The 20,283-nt window shown below is 35.6% G+C and overlaps 1 protein-coding gene across 7 annotated transcripts in view; it reads left to right on the forward strand.

The window, feature by feature from the left end:
• The first annotated feature begins 1,118 nt into the window (after positions 1-1,118).
• The window catches only part of LOC145688030 (dynein axonemal intermediate chain 3-like), a 102,479-nt gene continuing 83,314 nt past the window's right edge, over positions 1,119-20,283 (forward strand). Inside the window, exons 1-2 of one of the 7 annotated variants that reach the window (XM_081761712.1) lie at positions 1,119-1,215; positions 16,578-16,838. In XM_081761712.1, coding sequence (XP_081617838.1) covers positions 16,613-16,838 — 226 coding nt within the window. In that variant the 5' untranslated portion in view covers positions 1,119-1,215; positions 16,578-16,612. Of the gene's footprint in view, positions 1,219-1,868; positions 2,077-8,220; positions 8,465-16,574; positions 16,839-20,283 lie in introns of those variants that run through there. The other 6 variants (XM_081761710.1, XM_081761715.1, XM_081761713.1 and 3 more) reach the window with 6 other exon arrangements.

A 20,283-nucleotide genomic window follows, 5' to 3' on the forward strand; every position in this document is an offset into this window, starting at 1 on the left:
ATTCCTTAGAAAAAAAAACAGTACTGTGCATTTAGGAATTATATAGTGCTACTAAAATTCTTAATTTGCAAGTCTTACATTTCAATTTTACATTATATATTTTTAATTGTCCTTTGCATATTCACAAATTCCAAACTGCCTTATGCAGAATCACTTCGACTTTGATTAGCGTCATACTAAAGACCTGACTACTGCAGGATAAATATATTATTCGAACTCTTTAGTATTATACTAATCAGACATCCTAAGACCCAAAGGACCTTATGCAGAGTCATTTTGAAGTGTTGATTAGTGCCATACTAAAGAGTTCGACTAACATAAGTATCCTTCAGTAGTCAGTAATTTACTATGACGCTAATCAAATGTCGAAACGACTCTGCATAAGGCAGTAGCTACATGTTTAGTTTTGAAGTATCTAATTACTTTATTCCGTACAGTAGCAGCCTTCGGAAAAATAGCAGAGAATAACGCAACGGAAACCACGCAAAAAATGAGTTATATAACAGCTGAGACTTTTACCGCAAACTAAAATTCTGATTTTGCTTTGGGTTGACGCAAACCATTACGGAATGTTCTATGCTGATGTAAATTTCAGAACGACTGACAACACTTGAGACAATATGCAAATTTGTTTTGACGTATTTTTAGCACCATACTAAAGTCTGATTACTCCAGGAAACATATATTAGTTCATTCTTTAGTATGTCTCTCATTACACATAAAGAACGATTCTGCATAAGGCCCTGGATTCGTTCGTTGCAATCTAAACTCACTTACACTCCCATAGCACCCAAGAGATTCTATGCAATTCGTCTCTCAGGTATCTACTTTAAACGGAAAGGTTAATTATAAACCATCAGGGCCTTACTCAAAGTTGATCTGACATGTGATTAGCGAAAAACTAAAGTATTTGACTAACATATTTTCCTGCATTAGTCAGGCTTTTAGAATGATGCTAATCATTTGTCAGAACGATTCTGCTTAAGGCCCATAATTATTTGCTTTTTATGTAGAATACAGTTTTTTTAAATTTTCTATAGTATTCCATTATTTTATATTTCTTATAAACTATAACGTAATTATTATTTTCGACAATTGACAAGCGTTCTATGTGTATTTGCTCGTAGTTTTCTTGTGTATTGATAATCTGGCAACACTTTGTTTTGTTTCCATAGCAACCAAGCAAGGCGGTTACGTGTAGTTTGGCTCAATCAGGTAGTCAGTTTTTGAATCAATTGTTTTTGTTATAAACTAATATTTAAATCGTTTTTAGCATATGAATGAATTTTTAAAGACGTTCTGAACTATTATTTAAATGGTTTGGTTACTTATAAACAATTGCTTTCTTAATATTTAGCAATAAGATATCGCACTATCCGAAGCTTCCTGATGCGGATCTGTATTTTTGTATAATTAATACATTAATTGATCAAAGGGTTTAAAATAGTAATCATTTCGATTCAAGATTCTGAGTTCTTGAAACCTGTAAATGAACATCTATAATTGTCTATAAATTTCATAGCGAAAATAATAATTATTAAAAACAGGTTAAATGTACAGTATGAGGCAAAACAAACAGTACTGAAATCACATCGTGGACATTCATTTATTTGTTGGGTTAAGTTCGGCGTCCGTTTCCAGCAAAATTTTTATAATTTACAGGAAAGATATGGATAATTTGATCGTTTGTGTGCTTGATAATGCCTAAGAGTCTCGAAATATCTGTTTATTTGTTATATATAAGAGGTTATAAACATGGGACTATACGGCGAGCGGAGGGAATTACTTGGCGCAAGGTAAGCAAACAGTTGCATTGTGGGAAAGAAACGAGCATTTATGTTATCAACATGACGAATGTATAAGGGCAATGAACTAACAGTTTTAACATTTGTGAAGCAATACGTTGATAACGAACAAAATCTTTTAAAAGTTTGTAAAGACCACGGATTAATGAACCCAGTAACACATTGCAGAAAGTGTGCAAAGGAAATAACAGCGAAAAAACGTGGTGAAAGCGGACGCCCAACTTCGGAATAAATGCCATTTGTTGTACTACATAACGAAACATTAAGAAAGGTTGTCAAATGGATGTCAACTAAATGTTACTCAACACATATTGTAAATTTACAAGGAATCATTCCTGTACATCATGTGCTCAAAATGTTAAACATTATGTCGCACATATTCTTCATAGCGGTTTTGTAGATCGATGAACATGTTATTGAACACGGTGTGGTGGAATGACAAAGCAAATGACCGAATCTTCTCTCGGGTTATGTTTAGCAGAAGGGGCCCAGAAGCACGTAAAAAGCACAAAATTTACAGGAGAAACGGATGATGCAAGTAGTTAGACGTAACATAACGTGACCAAAACTAACCTAACCTAAGGTAACCTAAATTAACTTAATATAAGCAAAAGTAAGCGAAATTCCATCATTTTTTGGAAAGTTATGCTGTATTCCTACACTAACCTAATGTGAACAGAAATTACCGAAATTGTAACATTTTTTAGAAACAATTGCTGTACCCATTCTTCTAAACATAGCCCTCTTCTCTTAACTCCAGTATAGTGGTAGGAAGTTATCTGTTCGGAAAATTGCTTCCTTCTGCATACCCCGTATGTAGACATCTGGAGTCATGAGGTAAGGGTAATGAGAAGGATATGAAAAATCCGTTCCATAGGAAATCAAGCGATGTCCATACTCTTGTGAGCAGAAGGGCAAGTGATTCACTTGTAGTGTGGGTAATAGCTCCGTCTTGCTGTATCCATTGTTATAACGACAGATTTTTCATGCGGTAAAAGCCGCACAAATCATGCAAGACAGGGTCAATAATCAACTGTCGATTGATGTGGCGATCAAAGTACACATGGCTTTTCATCGCTGAACCATATGTTCCTGATGAAATCTTAGTTTTCACATGCCACTCTAGAGCAATACAGTAGACGTCCACGCTAATCTCCTGCAGTGAGACGCAGCCTCACACCGTATGAGCGGAAATATTGCTCGGCAATAATTACCTTCTCTGTTGTAAGTAACATTATCTTCGCACCAACTGCACACTACGCTAGTCCACACACAACTGGGCACTCACAGCATCTGAGCACCACCCGTACGCGAATTTCAGTATGTTTGTTTTGCCGCATACTGTAATTTGGAAAATTTACTGGTAAAATTGAACCTACGGTTTCCAAAGGCATTTATAAGCAGGAAGTTTTACAGCTGACAGAGATAATGGGTGTTACTTAGTTTCTCCCCCAAATTACGTACTGGTAATTCTGGCTAACTTGATAGTGATTACGGTTTGTTATTTGTAACTGTGATGAGTATAAACTTACGGTAGTGTGAAGATATGGCATAAAGCTACAGTACATAAAATGTGAACCTATTGTGCTAGGTGGCCAATAAAAAGCACAATTGCTATCTAACCAAGTCAGGGCAACAGCACAACAGGAAGGCCTAAGTGGCAGTGAGGGGGTGCGTCAGCGACGGTGGGTATATTCATGCAAGAGGTTTACAACGGCTCACTATCAGTCACAGTATCAAATCTGGAGCCGTCGATGGATTTGAGGAAAATACAATGCCATCCGAGATAATTACTAAATAAGGACTTTGTAGCGCAGAATAGGTTCAGTATTTTCAGGCTTCAAAATATTAAAATTTTGTCATTTATTAGAAAATTCACTGTCACTACCTTAAGAAAGTGTTTTTCAAGAATTCATCGGTACACATTCACTATAAGAGGACTTTACCATTTTGCGTGTATATACTGCATACGGAAATTAAAACTATAGTGCTAATACCATAAACGAACCTGTGCTAGGTGGGCACTAAAATCACGAATGTTATCTAACCTAGTAAGGGCAGGAATGCAATAGCGGAGCCCTAGCGTAGTGAGTAGATGCGTTCGAAGGGAACAGGTGCGTGACCGACAGTAGGTATGCGCGTAAACGAAGATGTCGCTAAGAATATGTCAGGTTAGATCAATTCTTAGCGTAGTAGGCTTAGGTCAGTTAGGTTCTTAACATATTCACTGCATTTACGACACTGCTTTGAAGAAATTATGGATCACTTACTCGTTTCTCGCAGAGGTCTTGAGTAAGTAATAGTCTTCCCTATCTTTTCTAATTTGAATTAATACACTAAATAATAATACCTTCTCTACCAACAACTTTTTGTCCTCAAAAAGATACCTTTCACTGCCTACTTTTGCCAATGACATTTCACATCATCAACACGATGTTCACATTTGTTCCTCCATTTCTTTATTTTCAATGTCTTCCTATATTTGCCACATTTTCTTCTGTTCAATAATTCGTGCCGCTCCACAAAACCTAATAACTGTTTTTCTTCATCAACGCATGTTCTTATATCACTCAAAATCGAAGTATCACATCCGTCACATGGAACTTCCATCTTTCAATATAGGGAACTAATTTCCTCATTACACCCAAATGTCTCTTGTCAGCATGGCTGCACTCAAAATAGTACCAACAACACGCTCCTTTTCACATCTCAAAATACTACATTAAAATTATTTAGTTAGCGTGAATTTCACGAAAAATATCCAAGTCACCGTTTCTTTTCTGTAGATTTTACCTGAACCTATTCTCCATCACTTAACCTTTAAATAATAAAGAAAAGGTGAAGTGTAAAGTTAAATGGTATTTTCCAGAAAAATGCGTAGCAATGATTAAAGTTGATGGTAAGCATTAATGTCCTTTCATCAGTTGTCTCTATGTGTTCCTGCAAATATTTGGGTTTAGGTTCCGCAGAGGGGAGCTATATAGTAGGTAGAAATACGTTATATTTGGGTACTTTGAGGAGATTGGTCGGTTAGAAATTTCCCAAAAGGGAGGTTAGATTTCTTAAAAAAAACTTACATTTACCCTCTTATAGTGCATAAATTCAATTTGCCGAATTTTATTTTTGTGTTTTTGGCTCCCGTCTGCGGAATCAAGCCAAGAATTTGCTCTGAACGACGCTACATTTTGCCTTTTTCTTATGGGCGAAATTTAGGGGTTGCACATGCATGTGTATAAGATGTTCTTTTAATCCCACCGTTTACGAATCCGTATCCTACTAGGAACTTTCCACTTTCCTGCGTATAGGTGAAGTTTAGAGGGACAATTATGAACATGGGCATATACACACTAGTGTTTGTACTGTAATTCGTCAATTAATGTCTTAAAAGCTCGCATTCATTTACATTGCATGAGGAGATTTGTTAGGATTGGTAATGAAGAAAAGAAGGAGCAGTGATTGAGTGTAAGTTCACGTTTTAATGACACTATCTGTGAGTTTGAAATGAAGACGGGACTGAAAAAGTATGAAGGAGCTAGCGAAGTTTAAAATATCAGAATCTGGTTTACAGTATAGTTATTTTTTTAAATTCCTCTTTTCTGCCAGTAAAGAATTTACGGTAAATTTCCTGCCAACTAACATCAATAATTCAATTTAGGGTTGATCGAAGCTCAAGATACACCGTGAAAGGCAGGGCGCGTACATAATAGTCAACTGGAGCGTTAATACTACGGTCTAAGAGCTTTTTAACAGGGTTGGCAAAAACCATGGTTTTTATTAAAAAAACCAAATAAACCGGTTTTTTTGGTTTAAACCAGGTTTTTTTGGTTTAAACCAGGTTTATTTGGTTTCAATAATTTGCTCTATATATTCATATCATATATGGACAGAAATAAGTTTGTTTCGCCTTGATGTTATTATGCAACAGCCGGGTTATGCTGGAAGGGGTCACATAAGCTTAAAGCGGAATAAAAACTGCTTCTCGAGTTACATCCGAGAGAAGTTGTCCTCCATTAGAACTCGGAACCAGAACTAATTGGCCACAAATGCGATACGTCTGCCGACTCACTCACGAAGGAATCCTGATAAAAATATGTTGTACTGATCTTTACATGTTTCTTAATGTAACTGTCAAGAGTCATTTCACAAGGACAATAAGATAAACAGTTGCACAAGTGAAACCATTATACAGAATTACATATGGACAATTTCAAAGTACTACGGAGTACAGAAGAACTAATTTAGTTCAAGTTAGTTAACAACGACTTTTATCGGTCCAAATTAAAGAAATACAAGGACTTAATTTGCATATCAGTAAGAAAAGTGTATAAATATACGAATTATTTGAGTCCACTTTGGCTCAGACTCATTTATATATAAATATATACCAAAGATACTTCTCATTTCACTAAATGCCTCTCGTGGGGTCTGTATGAGTCCCCCCCCCCCCCCCACACACACACACAAGTACGGCATTTCGATGTATTTTATCAATAGTAAACATTGAAACGAAACAATTTTTAGAATTTTTCTTTGATTGCAATTATACAACAATAATAACTACAAAAAAATCACAAAACAAACATTTATAAACTTATATATTAAAAAAAGTTGCTTTCGTAGTATAATCTTTTTGAGTAATGAATGGGGAACTAAGGTCTGAATATAATACGAATAATATACGGGAGTGAAACGTGATAACCCACAAATGTGTGTTCATCAAGATTTTACAAACACTTACACTTTTACGAACATTTTTCGTTTTTTGGTTTAAACCAGTTGGTTTTTTTGAAAAAACCAGCTGGTTTAAACCTTGGTTTAAACCATGGTTTAAACCACCTTGGTTTAAACCAGCCAACCCTGCTTTTTAACATTTAACATTGAATTGAGTCTTGACGCAGTAATCTTCAGAAATCGGGGCTGATTCCAATCGATTTATCGCATCAAATTACGTAGGAATGTTTGAAAAATTGGATGGCATTTAGTATCTCCCACAAATCCATCATCGGGTCCGGAACCGGTACTGTGACTCATAGCGATCCGTTGTAAAGGAATTTGTTTATGCGTATATCCACCATTGCTGACGCGCCTGCTCCCTACGGACGAAACCTCCAGTTTTGCTCGGGCTCCCTTGCTGCATTTCTGCCCTGACTCGGTAAGGTAGCATTCGTGCTTTTCAGTAGCCACCTAGGGCAAGTTGATTCGTGTTTTATGCACTGTGGCTTTTACTCCATACGTCCACACTGTATTTATACTTATCACAATTATAAATAACGGTCCGTAATCACTATTAAGTGATCTAGAGTCACTACCACGTGATTTGGGGGAGGAACTAAATAACACCTGAAAAATTTTGTTCTATAACCAAAAACCCACGTACGTCAAATAAAAGTGGATAGGCACTGTTACGATACAGGTTGTATTTCGGTCACGAAAGTCAAGAAATTTAGCTTTTGGGTCACAATATTTTTTTATCTGTAGAAATATAAGTATACTCTGGAAAATTTTGTTCTATAAAACGGCAAAATTCACCACCAAAAATATCTATGGTCGGCTTTAGACGCTATCAAATCGCAAGGGAATCACGCTTCTATCGCATGCATGAACATTCGGCCCAATTCGAACCCAACTCTGTTCTTGAGAGTGTTACTAAATTTTATGGTTTGGGAAAGAAAATGTTACGAAATTTCATTTTGGAAGTTAAGTAGACACCTTGCAATACGACTTTTGGTGGGATTAGATGACAATAAGCATTATAGCAATGTTTGGTCTAATAAAAATGCAAAGTCACTAAAGGTTTTAATGTTCTTATATGATATTTAAAATGTACATATGACATATGTATAGCCATGTTTGTAATAATATTTTTCGCAAGCTTCACTTTTATGAAATAGATAATGCCATGCTATCTGGCCCCATAGCAGAACATGCCACGATCTGCGATGTGATCGCAAAAAACTTGCCGCGCCTATGCAGAAATATTGCCAGAGGAATAAGAATATGGCCAACAGAAAAATGTACAAACATACCTGATATGTGTAGATGTCTTAAATGCACGGACAACTCGCATAAATATAATTTGAATTGTTTTTTACGTCGCGAAAATTTTTGAAGAAAACTGACTTACAAAAGCTCATCGCAGAAAGTCAAAGAAAGTTCTGCCATCGGAATCTGGTGAAAATAGGGTACAGACACAATTGATGAAAGTAGTCTAATTTTGAAAGAATCATTCCTAGTTGTACCTTTAAACTTAAGCCTTACGAAAAATTTGCGATTGTTTCTTAAAAAGAAAAAAAAAAAGAAAAGAAAATCCAACCTGATTATCTCTGGACGAAAATTGTAGTTTTATTGTTCTAGTTTAAGTAACTGATATTTTACCAAAGTACTTAGAATTAAATTTGCCTTCTAGTGTTCAACGTTATTGTTATACCTTCGTTGAAGATGAGTAGAAAGTTGTCGAGATTAGTAGGTATAAAAATAACAATTAGTGAGCTCTCTCGTGGCCATGTGGATAGCGCACGTGCTTTTGGTGTGGGAGACCTGGGTTCAGTTCCCGGTAGGAGCCCATGTGGTTCGAACCCCATGTTAATCTGTAAGTTGACGTTTGTATAACTGAAAAGGGCGTTAAACTCCAAACTACTAGTAACAAGGAACACTACAAGGTTAGTTTGTTTAATTTTTATTTGGAATAATATGTGTTCTTTGCGTATGATTACATGTTATTTGAACGTCTTTATTCATTGAGGTAATGTTTACAGTTAGAAGCGTTTCAGGTTCCATTTGTTTCTTCTACTTATACCAAATGTTGCAGAAAGCAATGGATCGGTGAGTGGAAAAAGAACATTCCACAATATTTTACTTTTGGAAAACGAAATACAAAACTACTTACCGGAAATATAGTTACTTATACAAAATTATTTGTATAGGACATTTGTAGTGTATGTTAAGATCTTTCATTTTCCAAAATACCATATGGAATATGGCTGCACGTACTAATCTATCTCACATTGACTGGGTTTTAAACTTCTTTCTTGCCATAGATTTACGTGATCACTTGAGACAGAAACTATTGTCTTTAATGATCTTATGTAATCCTGACAAACGATGTCGCGCAGCTGATTTACTTCATCTATGTAAGATCATCAATGGTAAAGTTGATTCTGAATTCTTATTAACACAGATTAACCTTCGTGTTCCTCCGCGGCGAATCGCTCTCTAAATTTACTGACTTACGAGACTCCTAGGTTATCAATTGTTAAGCGCCCTTTGTTTTACAGACTAGCGCAAGATTATAACACAGCTTCAACAGATTTCAAACATTGGTATTATTGAACGACACTTCAGGACTCAACTCAGGAAAATATTGTGAATTTAGAAGCGAACTTTCTTTCATTTGTGTTTTTTCTTTTTATGCTTGTGTTTTCAATGTTGATGTTCAGTTTCAGCCAAATAGCTTTGTGCTGTATGAAACTTAGTGAATAAATAAATAAGTACAAAAAACTTACTGACACAGGAAAAAATGCTTTCGCGGAAGTCTCCTTATTTTTGAAATATTCTTTTTCATTCACCGATTCCAATTTAGTGTTTATTTATTTATGACAAACACGATTCAGCGTTCCGGTTCACTGCTTCGTTTAGCAGTAACTTGAATTATTACAGTTACAGTTATCGAAAAGAAAAAAGAACAAAAATTATAAATAAAATTCAATACAACAATTCATAAAACCTAGCTGTTTTTCGTTAAAGTTCCTTAGAGTAATTGCGCAAAAGAATATGTGAGATTGGTGAGTTTCTTGAAGCTCAGTGAATCTTTGGGGAATTGGATAAGACTTGCAGTCTTTTCTTGTTGCTTTGATAACAGAAAAGGAATTGAAACTTCAGTTTTCCTACTTACACATTTTTTTTTTTTTTTCGTGGTTCAAATGATTTTAGAATGGATATAAAGAAAACAAATGTTTTTGACAGAAATTACTTAATGTCATAATAATAATAAAAGTAAAAATTTCTGTTCGCTGAAGTATTGAAATGTTAAAACGGCGTAGCGACCCTACGTTTCAACGACCTCTTTTGTCATCTTCGTCATGCGTTTATTTATTTATTTTTTTTTTTTTTAAAGGAAAATAAACTGCTAGTTGAACTACTCGTGAAAAAATTACCCTATTTGCATCAGTATCTTCCAATTGTACAGAACACTTTTGACGAAGGTGACAAGAGATAATAGAAACGTTTGAATTCGTACCATCTTTTAACATGTTGTTGCTTCAGTGATTCTACAGTGTTGATGCTTCAAAATAATTTTTACTTTTATTATTTTCGATAAAATTGATTACAAATTCTTAACTGTTAACCATAATATTAATTTATTGATGAAGCAACAGTTCACACAACAATGGAATCAAGGTGGGAATATAGCGAAGCCTCTCTTGTTCTAAATTATAATGGGCAACATGCTTTAATAACATAGGATATTATAAGACCAGCAAAGAATGTAGAAATAATAGTGAAGTGTTATTGTAAATTGCGTATTGTATATTAACATGTTTAAATTTCTCACATATTTTCACTAAGTTTGTTCATATATATGTATATGTGTCAACACATGTAGTGTCTTCATAATAATTCCTAAAGATAAATGTAATGTCTGCATTCGAAATGTCAGAAATTCATAATTTTGCGTGGAAAATTTACTTGAATCACGTCGACACGAAGCATTCAATTCTTTAATCAACAATCGTCTACGTTTCTCGTTTGGACAAGATTTGTTAGAATATTTTCTTCTTTAATACGTAGGAGGATCGTGTATGTTTGGTTACGGCAAGGCATTTGACGATGTTTTGTCTAGCTACAATGTCTGAAGTAGGTATTTGCAACTGTGAATAACTTATATGTCGAAAACGAAACAAAAACAAAAGTAATGTTTTTTCAGGTCCAGGCTCCATTACTAGTGAGATTAAAATAATATTATGTTAGATATTTGGTTGGAATATATGTATGAATTTAGAAGAAAAAAATCTATTTGAAATCTGATTTATGAGGAAACAAAAGTATTACTCAGTGTTTTAATTTTTTATTCTTGTTTCAAAGTTGAGTTTAGATTGGGTTTCACTTGGTGAAAATGTGTACTAATGAGATTAGTGTTTGAGCTTTTTAAAAGGGTGTAAATGTTTTATTTAAAAAGGGTATTTAAATTAATTATGTAAATAACTAAAAAAAAGTCCAGTGTTGTGTGTGTTTGGAATTGAAAACGATAATGCCAATTATACAAAGGGTGTTCAAAAAGTTTTGCACAGTGGTTTCTATTTTTTTTTATTTGTTACAGGAGGAGAATGATTTTTTTTTTTTTTTTTTTTGTGAACATACTTGGAACATTTAGCTAAACACTGAGCCCACTCAATGTAGCCTCCATCAGCTGTGACGCATCTGGTCCAACGTTCTTTCCATGATGTAAATGCACTTTGGTAAAATTCTGGGGATTGACTTTTACACCATCGCTTGACACAGGAAATAAGGTATTTCTTACTATCAAATGTTTTACCGCGTAGGTAGGCCTTCAGACGTGTTTTGCTCTCAGGTTCGGACAAAAACAACCATGTTTCATCCTGGGTAATGACGCCGTCAAAACAGTGTTTCCGCTCTTCAGTAAAGGTCGTCATGAGACCCTCGCACATATCCTTCCTCACCTTTTTCATTTCTCTTGTCAATAATCTAGGCACCCAACGTGCATAGATTTTTCTGTACTCTAGCGACTGTACCACTGATACCACACTACCCAATGACAAACCAGTCATTTCAGCAAGCTGTCGTGTCGTCACACATCTGTCATTTTGGGTGATTTGATTAATGGTCTCCTTATTCACATCACTCACTACCGTCGATGATCTACGCATCGTGGATTGTCCAGTAGAGAGAGATCACCTTCTTTAAACCTCTGCAGCCACCGCTGGATACTGCTGCGATCGAATTTGTCCTCCCCATAAACAGAGAGCAACTTCCTGTGAATCGATGTGGCAGAGTCATCGCCGGTCTTGAAGAGGAACTCCATCACCGACCGTTGTCGCAACCTGACATCTACTTCACGGTCCATTATGGCTCACCTGTAAATAAAAGAAGATACTTTTATATACCAACTTATAGCTAAATGTTTCAAGTATGTTCACAAAAAATTTCATTCTCCTCCTTAAAAAAAAAAAAAAAAAAAAAAAAAAAGACCAATGTGCAAAATTTTTGAACACCCTTTGTACACTATATGCATTAGTATGAAAATGTTCCTTTTTAAACTTTTTTAAAATTTTGTCATTAAACTTTTGCTTTTATATTAATATATGTGATACTATTTATAGGTTAGAAGATAAACTGATATGTGATAAAGCATACAATGTCCAATATGTTTTTAACATACAGTGTTAATACAGTGGGCCTTCATTTTACTTTGGCAGAATGAGCCCCGTGGTTGCCGGTCCGCCCCTCACTATAACATACATTTTGTGCTAAGAAATATACGAGTACTCGTTCCTAATGGACGAGTCAAGTACTTCCGGTGACCACAAAAGTATAAAGTTGCAAGAGTGGCGTTTTCAGTACTAAACTGTGTGGTTGTTAGGTAAAGAAAACATAGGCCGGTAGTAGTTCTACGTTTATTTTTCGTGCAATACGTTTCCTTGCCTCCCTTACATTTAATCTGTTTATTCTGTTAAGTATCTCAATGTGGAAATCTAGACAAATGTTACATTTCTTTCGGTATAATTTTTATAGGTCAATATAAGACATAACCATTGTAAGTTCCATATGTAACATATTTCTCTGGAACCTACCGGAATGATGCCGGAAGTAGTGGCAAAAGTACGTTATGCTTGATCCATCCGTTATTTTGGCAGGACATAAGAGACGTATCCTGGTGACCGAAACATATGTCTCTTAGAGGGCAAAGATCAAACTTTTTTAGAAATTTCTGACTATGAAGTACTAACCACCTCAAATTTTTGAAATGTAAAAAGTCATTGCCAAAAATTTGAGATATGTACCCATACGTCAAGATACCCCTACCAGATTTCAGGGAGGATGCTTCTTAGGACCACTTTTACCCCCTGAAATTTTGGGGTGAATACGTTTACGTATAGAGTTCCAAGTACTACTAGCAAATAACACAGTTAAAAAGATATGACCTAAAAGTCTCCAATCCATTGGAAATATTTGAACCAGTTACAACAAAACTCCTCCAAGGGCAGTTAGAAAGCATTTATGCAGATGCCAGAGTAAATTGTCGCAAAAAGATTCGGGTTTAAATTGTATATCATATGTAAATCAAGTGTTTCAGAAGACAATGAATCAAGAATTCACTGTGTCCTCAAGAAGTGACATTTCTTTACTGAAACGTTGTTCTCTAACAACTTGTCAGACAGAAATAACATTTTCCATGTTTAAAAATGTGTTCAACGATAGGCAAAAAATCGAAAAATATTGAAAACTTTGCAATCGTTTATTGCAACTCAAATATTCAATAATATGTGCGTGAATTTCAAGTCGAATTATTGTCATAAATAAAGTCAAAATCCTTGCATTAGTTTCTTATAACCAATTTCTTGTACTGTAACTCACTTAAATTAGCAGATGCAATAAACTTATCAATAAAGGATAAAATAGGATTATTGGATATTTAACACTACTGCATATTTCATTGCATATTTTCACATTTTTAGTGCATAGTTGTATGCATATTATGACGTTCCTAGTGCATATCGATCTGAAGTCTAGTTATCATCATAAGGTAGTTTATCTCAGTAGCAAAGATGCCCGGAGAGAGCACGTTTCGATAAACTCGCCACTGGCGTTTTCCGAAGTTTGTACTGAGAACTGAAGAGCTTTTTCATGCAACACATGATTCAGTGCATGGAGGGTGTTGTCACTTTACACTAGGCTTGGGAAATGCAGTGGACGAGAGTTTCCAAGTCAACTCCTGTATCTTGTGTAGCGTTATCATGTGAGAAGAACTTAGTCTATCTCCTCGCAAACATCCTCATAATTTCGTCCATTTGATTGCAGAAGATATCCGTGTAATCGATGAACCTAGTTCAATGAAGCTACAATGAACAAGACCGGAACGGTTCCACCAAACGCACGCCTTGACCATTATCAGATACAGTTCCCTGTTTTCAACTTTTTCGTACTTTACGTTTACGGAACCATTATGCTAAACGCTTACGGTTATTACAAAGAATCTATTTTTGATCGTAGTTAACAAAGCAATGTAAAAATGATTCGTCTGTATATCGAGACAAAAAAAGATGTAGGTTTCAAAATATCCACTTCTATGCTGCTCATTTAATTCATGGAGCCGAATGATTTGCTTCTCTCGATGATTTGTTTAAAAAAAGCCAGTATTATTGAAATACCAATATCAAAAACGTTACTTCTAAAATTACTTGTGGTTTGAAATTCATCTACTTTTGGTACAGGTTTCATCATCTTATTATCCACTTGGGATTCTGGTTGACCATATGATTGATTTATAAGTTATTAAAAATCTCCCAAACAGATCTTGTCAAATCAGCTACGTACTGTGTGTTCATTACTCATACCCTAGACAAATTCTGCCCGAATTACCAGCCTCGAGCTGTCTATGCTACATTGGTACCACGACGAAACTCAACGAAATTTTGGAGCTCCTTCGTGGCTAAGCGGTTAGCGTACGCGCTTTTGGCGTGGGAGACCCGGGCTCGATTCCTGGCAGGAGCTCATGTGGTTCGGATTCCACGTTAATCAGTAGGTCCCTATCATATTTCTTCGTTGCTGAAAGAGACGTTAAACTCAAAATAAACTCAACGAAATTTTGACTTATCCATGAATTTACACGTGTACTTAATAGACCACTTTGAAGGGTACTTAGAGTTTTATCGAGGCTCCTTTGGCGTGGAAAACCCGGGTTCGATTCCCAGCAGGATCCCACGTTAAACTGTAGGTCCACATCACATATAACTACTCTACTGAAAGAGACGCTAAACTCAAACTCAAATCAAATCGAAGGATAATCATGCATATATGCCACAGTACTGATGTATTTCAATGCAATGTCCACCAAGTCCTGGAACCGTTCCATATCGGAGATAACTGATAAAGTTCGTACTTTCGAGTATCGTACATTTTGTAATCAATTATTTGATATAAGTTACATTAATTGAAATAATCCTCATCCACGCAGTGCGGGTATCTCCTGCCACTTCGTCATGTATAGATGTGGCCTAACGGTATTTTAGTTTTTGAACAGACATCCCGTCTTCTCAAACAGTTTGCACCGTTGATAGGTGCTTAAGGCGACTTGGAAACGTGTACTAATTATTTTGTTATTTATTTTTTTTATTTATTATTATTATTATTATTATTATTATTATTATTATTATTATTATTATTATTATTATTATTATTATTATTATTATTATTATACAAATTGTCCTGCTGCGAATTACCAGCCACACACAACACGATATAAAGCTCTGACAGTTGCTCCTTCCATTTAGATACAGTGCATTTACCTTATTGGAATTCATTACAAAAACACAACGTTGCCAGACTAAAGATCTTTTGGAATACGTTTTTACGTGTAAGAAAATGCATATTAATGTTTAATTCGACTTGATGAATTTCACTGGATCTAAGAGAATGGAGTTCCATCCTTTCATGAAGAATGCATTTCGGTTTTGCATCTTTTCCTTTTAAACGGTTTGTGGCATGACGATCAGTACCACCAGTGCCTTTATATATATATATATATATATATATATATATATATATGTCATGTGCTAAAGAGGAACAACAATCCCTTGTCGGATAGAAGTCAAGGAAGTGGAGTGACACCTATACATATGCAATCAATTTGTGCATGTTCGTTTGTTAATGTTGTATAATTTCTAAAAAGCACAGAAAGAATTTATTTCAATCGAAGTACGGGAAATTCTTTATAGAATGTGTAACTGTTTTGCGTCAACTTTTGCTTTGAAAACCTATCTAATGTATGTTTCCATGTACTGTAAATAAAGTGGAGAATTAGTTGATAAAGATCGCTTTGAAAATCTATGTATATTACAGAGTTAACTATGTTATTTCTTTTCTACTGTTGACTTCTATACAAATAACTTGTATCTTTTATTACAATACATTTTGGTAAAATTTCGTTTCACGTTCTCACTGAAAAACGAACATTTTCTTCCTCTTCAATTCCAACAACACACGAAGATATGAACTAATAATAATGTGAACGAAGATACAATTCATTTTGCTTAAGATATTCCAAAATGCTAAAGCATTTTCTAAGCATCAGTTTAATCTCTTTGTTAAGTGTATTTGTATGTGAGAGAGAACAATATTTTCCAGAGAATTTATGGTAAATTTTTGGTACAGCTATATTTGTAATACTTTCCGCGTAACTTCCTTTCCTTCATGAGGTACATGAAATTATTGAGCTGAGCGAAGCGAAGCTCTTATACTCGGGTTAGCCGTTTGGTTGTCCGCGAACTCCTCCTAGACCGTTTGGCCGATCTCAACCAAACTTAGCACGCTGATAGAGTATGTCGTGCTGAGTGACAACATAGGTCGAAATCAAAAATCCGATGTACCATCGAGGAATAATCACCGAAAAACGTTGAAAAAGTCAGAATAAACTGATTACGTACTTTAAGCTCGCTCAGCTCATTTCATTGCAATCGGGTATATCCATTGCATTCCTAGTTTTACCTTGAATGTATTTGTATTTGCTTCTTAAATGTTTAATTCTATTTGCAGCAGAATTTACGTAAGTTCGTGAAGTCAGTTCTGACACAATGAATCGAGCAAGCACAGCGGAAGGGTCAGCGACAACCCCAGGGTCAGCATCAACCCCAGGATCAGTAACCCCAGCATCAGAATCAACACCAGGGACAGAGACAGCATCAGACGCTGGGGCTTCATCTCCAAAGCCTAAAGGCAAAGAAAAGAAAAAGGGTAAAGGGAAAGGCGCTAAGAAACCAAAAGTAGCCTTCGAAGATAAGAGAGCTGCCACGGCAAGAGGTAAGTAATTAAAAGATCGTATTCTTTTACTCTCATTTACAGTCTTTACCTCCTGAATTAAACGTCATACATAATGAACAACGTACTCTATGAGCAATTCCCATAAAATATATAAAAACTGTTCTTATTTACTAATTTTTCTATTAAAATATCATGTTGTGTATGTTGGTATTTTCATGGTCAACATTGTCTTATTCATTGAGATTTATTTAGTCAATATATAGTTATTTTCCTTTAAACAATTCCCCCTTTTCCGACTTTCTTATCAGTAAAATGCCTTAGTAATTATCACACATCGATTCATGACTGCATTTTTTTTTATAGCAACCTGAGTCTAGTTTTATTCATTTATATGTGCAATTGTAACATCAATATTTTCCAAATTTTCTTCGTAATTATATCGTTGATTTGTACCCACAGGTACTTAAATGCATTTCAAAATATAATAGAAGAACATTTTTCCTTTGATTTAGTTTTGCATTTTAACATCTCTCTTCAACACCGAGGCTATCTCAGACATGGAAGTACGGCTCAATGTGGGATATGAACTCCCAGTCTAACTTGGGTCTTCTGCATCAAAAATTAGAACTCTATTGTTTAGTCTTTTCTTTTAGGAATTAGATTTCTGGGCTTTCAGCATCTTAGCCCGTCACATATGAATGATGACGTCCCTCGGTTATCACACTATCCGAGGAAAGGAAAGAAGGGGAAGGAAGGAAACGGCCTGGGACACGTATATTATGTACCATCCCAGCATTTATTTAGTGTGAATGAGGAAAACCTCACTCAGTATATGTAATATGTATGCTACATTGTGTTTCACGATGTGATATACTGAAATAGCATACGAAAAAAATCGAATTGTTCCATATTTGTAGCAACGGGGGTCTGATTTTCCTTGTTCAAATTTGCGCAGTCTTCGTGCTTGCAACTACATCTTAGCACGATATCAAGTTGGAAAAATAGTTAAGAGCGTTACTTAAAACATGACTGTCACTTTCTTATTGATTCCCGTCTTCAAGGTACCATTTTTCATGGGATGGAGCAGAAATTGTGGAATTACGTTGTGACCCTTAATAGTCAACTGTTGCATCTTAGACGTTCTAGTCACAATTACTTGTGTTAACCCTTTCTAATCCAGTTTTTGTGCAACCTGCATACTCCCCAGCTGTTATTTTTTGGGCAGCAAAGTTTTAAAAGAGAATAACGTAAATTTGAACTCACCTGGTGATTTTGTTATTTATCAGGGTGTCTACTGGTCATGAAAGTCATGAAAAAGTCATATATTTTGCTTATAGGGCATGAAAGCCATGAAAAAGTCCTTTATTTACCCAACTGGTCATGAAAATCTGAAATCTCAGAGTATATTTTTATACTTCATACTTTTATACCTCATACTGCATGTACTGAAACAGTTGTATCAGGTCAGTAATTGTGAGAATTTCCCCCACCAGTTAGTGCTGACTAACTGGTACTTTACTGTCTTCCTAGCTGCTCCCCATTTCATCTTCTAGTCTCTGTAATATAGTAACAACTTTTTACTGTCCAACTTTCTGATCTGCTATTTCTTTACTTCTAAGAAATGTAAATTGTAGATTTTTGGGCCTTTAGACTTATGCAAATAATATTATTCGTTTGAGTTTGCAGATTTTAAATTTGATTATTTATTTTTTTAAAACGAATTTCTTTTATAATTTGTTTTTCCTTTGGGCAGTTCTCTGAGTGCTTAATTTCAGACAAATTTCTGCTAGATGGATAATTATACTCAGAATTAAAACTTCAAATACAGTATAGAGTGATTCACTGGTAAGAGCAGGCCCGTAATTAGGTAAGTGCTACTCTGTGCTCGAGCACAAGGCGGCAGAATTTTAGATTCTTTCTTTAAGATTCACAATAAGTGATATTTAAGACTAGCAACCCGCATAGTTCCGATGCACCGCTGATGGTAGGGGTTTATTATTACTAATGGTAAATTTTTATCGCCATGGTCATGAAAATTTGAACAAAAAGGTCATGAAAAGTCATGAAAAAGTCATGAATTTACTTTCTGGTATTCCAGTAGACACCCTGTTTATTTTACGTTTCTCAACGTCACTGTTCTCAAAAATCCACGTTTCTATTTCATCATCATTTACGCGCAATTTTCTTACAAGTACAACCACGAGAAATACTGTACATGAAAGTTGTATACATCAAAATACATATCCTGCCGAGAGACAGAGAGAGTACAACCTGCACTGCCTGTTAGCTAGAGTCCATACTACAGGAAGAAGTGCGTCGGACATGCTCCGACGACGGAGCGAGCGAATAAACACTATGCAGAAATGTCGGATGACGCCCGATGTGTGTTCAGAAAGGATGAATGGATTCTGAATATCTACTAGAACTATATCTACTAGAACTCTAGTGCGAGTGGCCACTTAATGCCATCAAAGTTGGCTATCCAACTACGTAATTTCTTTTTTAAATACACTTTAGAGTGTGGGAACCGATTTAAATACAGTTTTCTGTAACTTTAAGACAACCGTGTCCTGCTTAAATTACAAATACATGTACTGAAAAAGCTGTGTTCATTTCAAAATGTATGCGAGGAGAATGTTTATGTATGTGAATACTCACTTTTGCTGGGTGACTTGAAATGATTAACTCCAGAAATGTTTTGGACTTCTTTCAGTATATAGAATCAGTTCATTATTGTAGGCAAATTACCGAATGTCTCATCGACCTCGCATATAAGACTATACAGTGTTGTCGTTTTGGAACAGTAGGAGTATTTTTTTGAAACTTTCGGAAACTCCAGTACTCATTCCATTGAATATGGACTGACCATTGACGCAGATTGTATGTTGATATAGCTGATTTACGTTAGAAAAAAAATGAAATGAAATATTTGAGTTCTACGTCCCACGGTTATGCTGGCTAGGCTAAGGGAGACGGTGAAGATGAGAATTAAGTGAAACAGTGGAATGAAGAAAGCGGGAGGAAACAGGAGAACCCCGAGGAAAGCCACGCACACGGTGTTTCTTCACCACAAAGTTCACATGGTGGGAGCAAGGTTTGAACTCGGGACCCCATGCACCAGAAGTGAACGGTCTACCACTGAGCCACCGCAGCCCCTTCACTTCACTGTAGCCTAGATTCTTGGCTAGCACTATGTTGAACTTCTCTCACTATTTCTGAGACTTCTCCAGGATTAGAGTTGAGGTGTCACCAACTTTTCCTAAGATATCGAGACTTTCGTTCAGTTAAATGTCTTGTTTCTGGAGACCTGTTACTGCAGATGTGAGGCACGAGAAATTAGCTACAATGTACCTATTTTATTTTTCACTGTGGCATCACTAACGACGGGCATAGTAGATTGAACTGAAACAGCACTTTTAGAGTCTAGAGCACTTGACACATTTTGGATGGATTCGATATAATTAGAATAATAATCTACTGCCCC

Source organism: Thermobia domestica, chromosome 6 (genome assembly GCF_964235325.1).
Source record: "Thermobia domestica chromosome 6, izTheDome1.hap1.1, whole genome shotgun sequence".
Classification (NCBI taxonomy): Eukaryota; Metazoa; Arthropoda; class Insecta; order Zygentoma; family Lepismatidae; genus Thermobia; species Thermobia domestica.